This window comes from Crassostrea angulata, chromosome 5, assembly GCF_025612915.1.
Source record: "Crassostrea angulata isolate pt1a10 chromosome 5, ASM2561291v2, whole genome shotgun sequence".
Classification (NCBI taxonomy): Eukaryota; Metazoa; Mollusca; class Bivalvia; order Ostreida; family Ostreidae; genus Magallana; species Magallana angulata.
The window spans coordinates 45,735,331-45,744,685 of record NC_069115.1 but is presented as its reverse complement, the minus strand read 5'-3'; the positions used below and the strand labels follow the sequence as shown (position 1 = coordinate 45,744,685).

At 30.9% G+C, this 9,355-nt stretch overlaps 1 protein-coding gene across 1 annotated transcript; it reads left to right on the top strand.

Moving 5' to 3' along the window:
• Positions 1–676: 676 nt before the first annotated feature.
• LOC128184890 (2'-5'-oligoadenylate synthase 3-like) lies at positions 677–9,192 on the top strand. The gene is made up of 6 exons (XM_052854527.1): positions 677–809; positions 3,762–4,182; positions 6,338–6,596; positions 6,780–6,946; positions 7,608–7,801; positions 8,666–9,192. The coding sequence occupies exons 2-6, from the start codon at positions 3,784–3,786 to the stop codon at positions 8,811–8,813; spliced, it is 1,167 nt and encodes a 388-aa protein (XP_052710487.1). The 5' UTR covers positions 677–809; positions 3,762–3,783; the 3' UTR covers positions 8,814–9,192.
• Positions 9,193–9,355: the final 163 nt, after the last annotated feature.

Here is a 9,355-nt window from a genome sequence, read left to right as displayed (position 1 = left end):
CATGATCTGTAATAAAGGCTAGACATTGGGGATAAATGTATGTGTTTTGTCATTGGTAAACTGTATATACAATTATGCTATGTCTTAATAACTTTAATTTTTCTATATAATGTGAGTATTAGCAATATTTGTCTTATAATTTTATTAACAAAATCTAGTAAATACAGAACTATAAGCTACTTGTCATTAACCTGTGTTTTAAGGACCATAACAGCTTTTAATATCCTTCTTAGTAGGACGTTCTGTAAAATTAAGAAACCAGTAACACCCCTGGACTCGTCATTTTAGCTGGCCAAAGAGTCGTTTTAGTATATAAATGTTTTACTCCAGTCTTTACATGCCCAGTCAGATCTTTTTCTTAAATTTCTGAAACAGTCATCTGCTAATGAATGTTCTTTTACATCGTTATACTACGTGAATATGAAAAATACCCCATGCCAGGATTAAAAAACCCAACGACGACGCAATTCAGATCGGTATAATTACAGACAGACACGCATGTACGATATATTGAACTTTTATTTTAAACCAAGACTAAATGCAAAATATATACCACATCGCTCATTTAGACGAAAATGACAACAGACACTTTTTCAACTTTCATTTTGTTTATCTTTATACAAATATGCATAGCTATTTTTTTTAAAACCCAAACCTTCGTCTTGAATCACTGCCAGCAAAATATATGTCGTACAGGGATGATTTAATTCTAAAAATAAAGACACGTACATTTTCCGAAAATCATTCAGTTTGCAATTGAAACCAATCAAGTAGTCTTGGGTAATTACAGGACGAACTATACTCGAAAGGTAAGTCACTTGCGATTCATTTGGAAATTTACTCTAAAAAACTTACACTTGTTGATTTATCGGTGGTTGTCCTTTACGCTCATTCGTTTTATTGAGCTCCGAATTCTTTTTCCCAGATAACTATACATTATTCAATAAATTATAAACTTTTTTTTCAAATTGTTCTTATTCATGACATATTGTTCAAACTTTTCAAAACAGTAACAGTTTTGATTTAGCCTAATATTGAATGAGAATATTCCTGAGGGTCCGTGGGTGCGTTTGAGGACGATTATGGGTAATTAAGCAATGTGTACTGCAATATACAAAATCCAAACATTAATTTACTGTATTGAATCAAAAGCTTAGCATTTTCAGTTTAGATAGATGTCAATAAAATAAAATTGGATTGTACATTACTACCACCTCGTTGCTTTATATCATGATAGCTATACATGATAGCTTCCGTATATGCCTTAACATAAAATGACATGGAACCCTTCAGTTTCCAAAAACAATAGAACTATCAGGTAAAGGCAAAACATTTCCGATTTATTTAAACTAATGCTTGAATCCTATCTTCTCCTTGATTAAATAGTTATTCGTCTAGTTCTCATAAAACCTTCCCAACTTAAATACAGTTTGCATGTAACGGTATCTTGAATCAAAACAGTACGAAACACAAAAAGTTTTTTTTTTAATTAAGCATTGATCAAACCATAGATACGTGATAACTGTGAAGTTCAAGATACACGGGTTGTTCTAGTCACATTTTTATATCGTAAATAACGGAGAAAGAAAGCCTGGCCGAGGAATAAAAAACCATAACTGCATATCTTTTAGCGAATATAAGATAAACATCTGCTCTGGTATTATCCTGTTCAGTTCTTAATAAATTATAACGAAATACTTCAAAAGGGTTTTAAGATTTCTTGTATTTTGAATCTGTTTGCAGTACCTTCCGATCAAGCTTACAGGACATTCAAATTTAAGTCATGACGTCATCAATGCGTACATCTACGTAATACGATATGATTTTTTATAAATCTTTTCTCTGGGACTTTATTGGTTTTTGGGTCTACATTTGGTTGTTTTAATGCGTGAATGTGTACAACGACCTTGTCAGCAAATACAATCTTCCACTAGGTCGGTAGCATGCTGACTGACGTTTTTCATGCTAATTGTTAGACAATAATTAATCATCTAATTGTCTACGGACTTTTCCGTTTTTTTACCGATTAAAACAAAGAGCACATGACGGGTGTGATCGGTCAGCAGAGGATGCTCACTCCTCTATGGCACCTGATCCTACCTTTATCTTTTTTCAGGTCCAAGTTGCTTTGCTTTTAATTTGTATTTCGTTTTATGGATTTTTGAGATGGTTGACAGTTTGTTATTGTAATTTTTTCATGATAACTTAGATTTGTTATTCTGCAGAATTACATGTAATTCAGATGCCATATGTATTCATAACGCCCCTGCGTCATAAAAACGTCATACATTGTAATTGCATGCATTGCGAGTTCATCAATGTACATGCAATACATTTGCCAAATGTGTTTTATTTCATATTAAGCAAAACATGTCCTTTCCACATCGAGTTAATTATGAAGAACAGAACACCTCTTGCCATTTGAATGCAATCAACAGTATAAAGGAAAAAAACGAAGCTCTAATTGTTCTTTGCAACTCTGCCAACAAATTAAATCTTTATGCATTATCTAACTGAATTTGAATATTTAAACTAAACTATGATTCATATATAAATACGTGAAGTAGTCTAAGGTTCTTTCTTTTAAAGTTAAAGAGCGCTTCATTGAAACCATACTGGGAGGTTCGTTAGGAGGTTCCTTCTGCTCTACGTTTTTTGCATTTTTTGAGGGATCAGACTTTGCAAACTATGTCTATCATTTTGAAGAATGTTTGTTTATATTTAAACCTATGTAATAAATTAAAAACTTGATAAAGAAAAATCAGAACAAATCCATAATTCATCTTACACCAACTGGTCGAAGTTAAGAGTTTATTTTTATAGAAAACGTTAACAAAAACCAAATTCCTGGCATTGCAAAAAGACATCAGGTAGCCCTTTTTTTAGGCTAACAAGATCAGTTATCTCACGAATATTTGAACAACGTTAACATATGTTGTTATATCATTTAAAATAAAAGAAGGAAGCAATGCAACGCTATAAAGCTATATTTGCCGTCTTTAACGAATATTTTTAAGAAAAGAAATGTTTATTTATTTTTTCATCAAGCAACATATTAAGCTTACATGTATTACAAATTATAAAATTTACGCGTTTAAAAGTATTGATATAATTGAATATGATTTCCAATTCTATTAATTTTGTACATTCCGGACCGGGCTGTTATCGTCCAAGTTTGAAATATTCATTATTAAAACGCAAAACCTATTCAGAATAAAATACAAGATGTCGACGCGGAAGAGTAGTCGGAATCCTGGTAGTGGGCTTATGCATAAGGGAAAAAGAAGACAAAAGAGCTAGATATTACGAGTCGAAGGTCTGTGAAACGGATACTAGTCAAATTAATGATACTTTATTCATCTCTGATCAGATCTGAAAATGGTGGTCAATATTTTTACACATATGTTAATGGTTTGAAATATGCATAATAACATCAATTTCTCATTACATTAAATAACCTTAATGCTTATTTATTACCAATGAACAACATGTCGCATTTGCCACAATGTTTTCTTTTATGCAGCTTATGACATTGGTTTAATTTACAACTTAGCAAAAATAGCGTTAAATACGGCTTTTTGAAAGCTTTAATGTTTACAGTGCTTCGATATTTGTTATTAAAATTACTAAAAAAGTGTTTTATTTTTTAAAGACGCATTTCATAAATACATTACTTTGGCATTATATACATTGCTTGCAAAGAATGAATTCATATATAATATCTGTAAATTTTTAATGTAATTGTTTGTAATTTGATTCAGATTATTTTTGGCTGACAAAAAGATGCCAAAACATCGGAATGCTTCACTAGAAGCGAAGTTTGAATATCGACGAGAACATCCTGACAAATTTCGGTATGTTTGCAAAACATGCGTTCCTGAACGTCGTTTCGAGCTTATCGAACACAAAAACAGCCACGATAGAAAAAAACATGGAAGTCTGATACCAGCGACAACACATTCTTTTGCATATTCATTGCCACAATCACTTCCAACTTCCAGCGTCTCTGCTTGTTCTCCAACTTTGAGCTCCATTTCAGCGACGGAACTAAACTTATTCGTCCAAATGGAAATAGAACCAGACACGGCTTATAACCAAAGCTGTAAAGCCGTGGTCGATCGACTCTGTCAGTTTATGCAAAACAACTTTCCAGATCAATTAAGGCCTTCAGAAGTTAGAAAGGTAATTTTTTTTATTCACCCCGTCTCTGAATATGTATCATTTTTTTTTTAAATTAGGAATGGATGGTCATTGTCATATACCATATAAATCTCTTGAGAAAGAAGAGCTCTGAAGAAAGATATAGAGAAACAATCAACCTTTAAAGTCCAAATTGGTATATTTTTTCTATACTAAGCAGTAGTTCATATCCTTACAAACCATTTTTGGAAAAAAATAAGGATGATTTGATTGTTAACTTTGTTGACCTTTTAGCCTCCTTAAAGGGTGATGCGAAACCTTTATTTTAGATTAAGCTGTTCTCAAATAAACAACTCAACCCACAGGTTTCCACCCCACTGACGTTTTGTTTATAACTTACTCCCGGTAATATATAGATATAAAACCATATTCCAAAAAATACAATATTTCCAGATTACTATTATTGCAATATTACAGGTGATACCAGTACTACTGAAAGAATATACATGTTTAGCATAAAATAAAACAAAAATCACACCCATTGTAACAGCACACAAAGAACTGCTAACGCCCGTTTCCTGCCTACATTTTATATCCAAATATTTCGGAATTTCTGTCAGATATTCTAAAACTAAGTTTTCTACTAAAAAGTATAATCAAATCCTAATCAATTTGTATCAAAATAAAATGTGTAATCAAATTATTTATTTTTAAACAAAAGTTTTGCTAACGCGGGGTCTAAAAATTTTTCATTGAAACCGGTCTCTATGAGTGAGGAAAATTTTATTTAGCAACCAATATGTGCATAAAAACTTAATAATAACATATTTACGATATATATTAAAGTTAAATTTCATTTTAATTCATATCTGTTAATTAGTTTTCGATAATTTACAAAGCAAAATTCTTTTTTTGGAATGTATTTCGGTCTGTAGACATATGTTCCCCCCCGTGAAACAACAAACCCTATGGTAAAAATATGCTAAATAACAATAGTTAAAACCTCTCAAAAGGAATTTTTGTTTCACGGGGGGGGGGGGGGGGAGATGTTTTAAAAAACATTTCCGTTTTCCGTTATTTTCGATTATGATATGAGCTATTTTAACCCAAAATACAAAGTTATCTCTCTTTGTTGACCAAATCATTTATATTTAATGAAAATATACATAAATAATTACATTATTATAAAAAAATTAACTTTAATTAGACAACTTTCAAAAAATGACTTTTAGTTAGGCGGCTAGACAATGCTATCGTTCGCAGTCCTTGAAATGTTTAAACCTATAATTAACATGAGAATTAAACAAGCGTTTTTACTTAAGCTCATGATATGGCATGCCTTGATATGTCTCAGGTATTAGCAACTTTTGCACAAATTCAATGTCACCATTGAAAAACCATGAAGCACCAAATTTTTATGCTCTGAAGAAAACAATATTGATAGATATATTGAAAATAGGGATGGCAATATATTGCCAAATTGCTAATCGGAATCGGAATTCGTTCAGACCGATTAACCGGTTACTTATATTGAAATACGAAGGTTTTTGACTTGTTATTCTACAGCAAGCGACTCATCTATAGTTTTAGTATCACCCTTTTTAAAATCAAAATGATCATTTGTATCAACAGAACTTTTTTTGTTTTAACATAATGAATTTAAAATTTCCAGTACTCATTGGTATTTGTAGTAAGCACACTGAATCAAATTATATGAAAAGCTGAACAGAAAAGGCAATGGCACGTTATTATATTATATATAATTAAAATTGACACCCCTCGAAAACCATTGTCAACCTCCGCTTCGCTTCGGTTGACAATGGTTTTCTTGGGGTGTCAATTTCAACTCTTACCATCCCAAACAGGCACTATCTATATAATATATAATGGAAAACGACCTGTCTCCCCATTAATCATACAGCTCGGGGTACTACTTTTCAAGTTAAGTATGTGTTTAAGAAACCTTAAATGTACACGCTCGATAACATCAATATTTTCTTAACCCCATATTTCACAAAAGTAAAGTAAAACTGGCAAAACAACCTTGTCAAATAAGTCTAATTGAAAACCAAAGGATTTCTGATTTTGTAACCGGTTACCATTGTTCCAACCGAGTAATCGGTTAACAGCTTTGAGATTTTTATCCCTGATTGAAAATAGTTTATAAATCTTTATAATTGTATGCCCTGCGTTTTAGAGTGGGTCACTAGGAAAAGGAACGGCAGTTAAAGGGAAGTCGGACGCCGATCTTGTTGTTTTCCTAGCAAATTTTCGTACCATGTCAAATCTACAAGACAATCTAAGGGATATTTTAGCTCGAATGAGAGTGCACCTCGGTACATACGGTGGGTGTGACGTTGAAGGTACAACATTGCACGCAGTGAAGGTCTCCGTTAATTGTCATGGTCACTCTCACAGTGTCGACATACTTCCAAGTGCTGATATCCTAAAATACAGTATGTTAAATCTCATATCTATATGTATACATTGTTAAAAATGGCTTTCTACGAATGCAATTGACTATTTAAAAATATAATGAACAGGACATTGAAGAACAAGCACTTGTTATAACTGTTTCTTTACATTTAAATTACTTTAAAGTTTATAAATGAAAAATTAACAATGTTTGTACTTTGCAGATTCAAAGAATGCCATTTATGCAGAAATGGCGTCCTCTTCTCCTGCTGCAAGAGAATACTACTCTGCTGCCCTCGCACCACTTCAAGTCGACTTTGTCTCTGGGGTTCCAACAAAAGTCAAGACATTAATTCGATTGATCAAATACTGGAGAAAAACAGAATTTGAGGTTTTTGATCATTAATAATTTTTTACAAGAGTTTAAACATATCTTATAAAATTTAGAATATAAAAATGGTAAGAGTTTTATACAAAATCTCTTATGTGTTGTGATGGGGTTTTTCATATATCATGTGATAACTCCAAAATAACAATTCCGGTATAAACATTGTTCCGTCTAGTAATTGCCATGATTATGCAGTAAAAATTAATGAAGATGGGTAGCTAACAACATCTGGGTATTAAACTACAACATGTACTTTCATGTACAAGAGAAATGTTAATAAAATCTGTCAAAATTCGTCAACTTTAAAAACACTTGACCTTTAGAAACACTCTGGTTAAGCAAAACATTTTCTGACATCATAACTTTTTTTTAAAATGCAAAATTAGAAAACCTTAAAAGAATTAATAACTTAAAAAGTTTACGTATGAAATGTGTGTATATCAAATAAATAATGTATTACATGATTTGATAAATATTTTCTTAAATGTATTTATTATTAAGATGTGCATTTAATATGAATAGTAAGATAAGCTAAGCATGAAAGTAAACAATTCAAACCCACCTTACCAAAGATAATGTTAGCTAGGATTCAAATTATGTCAGTAGTCAGGAGGACTGCAGTTATAAAAATAAAAAAATAGATCTTTAGTCTTTTGTTTTGAAGGAAAGTACAGGTCTTCAGAGATTACCATCGTCCTACCCACTGGAACTGATAGTCATCGGGGAATGGGAAGATGCTGGTAGACCACAAAACTTTAATCTCTGCAAAGGATTCTACCACGTATTGAGAGCAATTGCTCACTACAGGAGTCTGAAGCACGCATGGACTATAAATTACCAATCCAACCATGTCAGCAGGTCTGTGTAGTAATCTTGAAGTTAAAATATTTTAAATCAGCAAACTAAAAGAAATATATTTTTTTATGAGTGACGTTCATGTCGTTAAAATGTTGGTGTATTAAAATATATTTTCATAAGCCATGATTGCAAAATAAACTACACTTAATCTTTAAACTGTTAAAAACATTGATAATATTATAGATTTAAAAAAAAATTAATTCCGCTGTGTTTCATTGTTTCCGTGTAAATTTTCATTTTAAGTTAAATGATATGCTTTGTGTTATTCTTAGCTTTTTGTACACATTTAATATAAGTCGATTTAGATTTAGTAAAACTGCCAAAAAGTGAACATTTTCACAATTTTTTTATTATTATATTGTCATTTTTTTTATTACACGATAATTCATTATTATATATATATATATATATATATATATATATATATATATATATATATAATATATATATATATATATATATATATATATATATATATATATATATATATATATATATATATATATATATATATATATATATATATAAAGATATATATAGTTTGAACATGAAGTATTGAGGTAGAAAGCATTTGTTATCAACAATTATGACGAAATACACCAAACACACAAGAAATTTAATTTCTCTAAAATCTAGTACAGCTGTTGAAAAAAAAATCGATAGAAAGTCATCGTTCTTTACATCATAATGATTTAACCCACTGATATATTTTTGCAATAATATTGGTGCCTCCTATATGGTTTGATTTGAACATATTTTTATTGTACAAAAACACAATTGGGATAAGGTACAAGTTCCATAACTTGGAGTGCCCTTTCCCAGCCTCCTATATTGTAATTTATAATAAAGATGTATTATTTTTAGTGATGAATACTATGTGGTTGACCCTGCAAATCCTTTCAACAACGTCATGAAAGCCTGTAATTGCTGGGACATTGTTGCAGAGAAAGCAAGGGAATATTTGCAAAAGCCATTGTTCCGACAATGTTCTAATTTGGACGGCTGGGTGTAAACACATCAACCATTTAAATCTTCAGAGATAAACCCTCGCAAATTTGGAGAATATTTTAACTGTTAATTAGTTGTAAAGAATTCTTCAATCAAAAAACTTAAACAACGCCTTAGTTTACACTTGACATTTTTTGCGTGTTACTGTTAAATTTAGAAACATTAAAACCTTAAAAAAAACTATATATTAACTGATTTTTTTTTTGTTTGTAGTGGAGATAATTTAGTCAGTTGTAACATCACTTGCAATAAATTGCTTACCATAAATAAATTGAAAACTTACTTATTTAATCAAATTTCTTGATTATATATTAACACTATAATGATATGCTAAAAAAGTAAATATAAATGTACTGAAAGGTGGGCTTTTTTAATGTGCAGTTGTGAACACTGTGTAGGATTATGCCTACCCCTCTCCTCTCTCTCTCTCTCTCTCTCTCTCTCTCTCTCTCTCGAGAGAGAGAGAGAGAGAGAGAGAGAGAGAGAGAGAAATATGAATGTAAAAAGGTGAGTAAATACATACATATTATATATATATATATATAT

Bases quoted from the DNA above. Each gene is read 5' to 3' on its own strand.
- LOC128184890 (XM_052854527.1), top strand. From the start codon at position 3,784: ATGCCAAAACATCGGAATGCTTCACTAGAAGCGAAGTTTGAATATCGA. The intron at 4,183-6,337 runs GTAATTTTTTTT...CCTGCGTTTTAG, and splicing joins GGCCTTCAGAAGTTAGAAAG to AGTGGGTCACTAGGAAAAGG. The intron at 7,802-8,665 runs GTCTGTGTAGTA...TATTATTTTTAG, and splicing joins CAATCCAACCATGTCAGCAG to TGATGAATACTATGTGGTTG.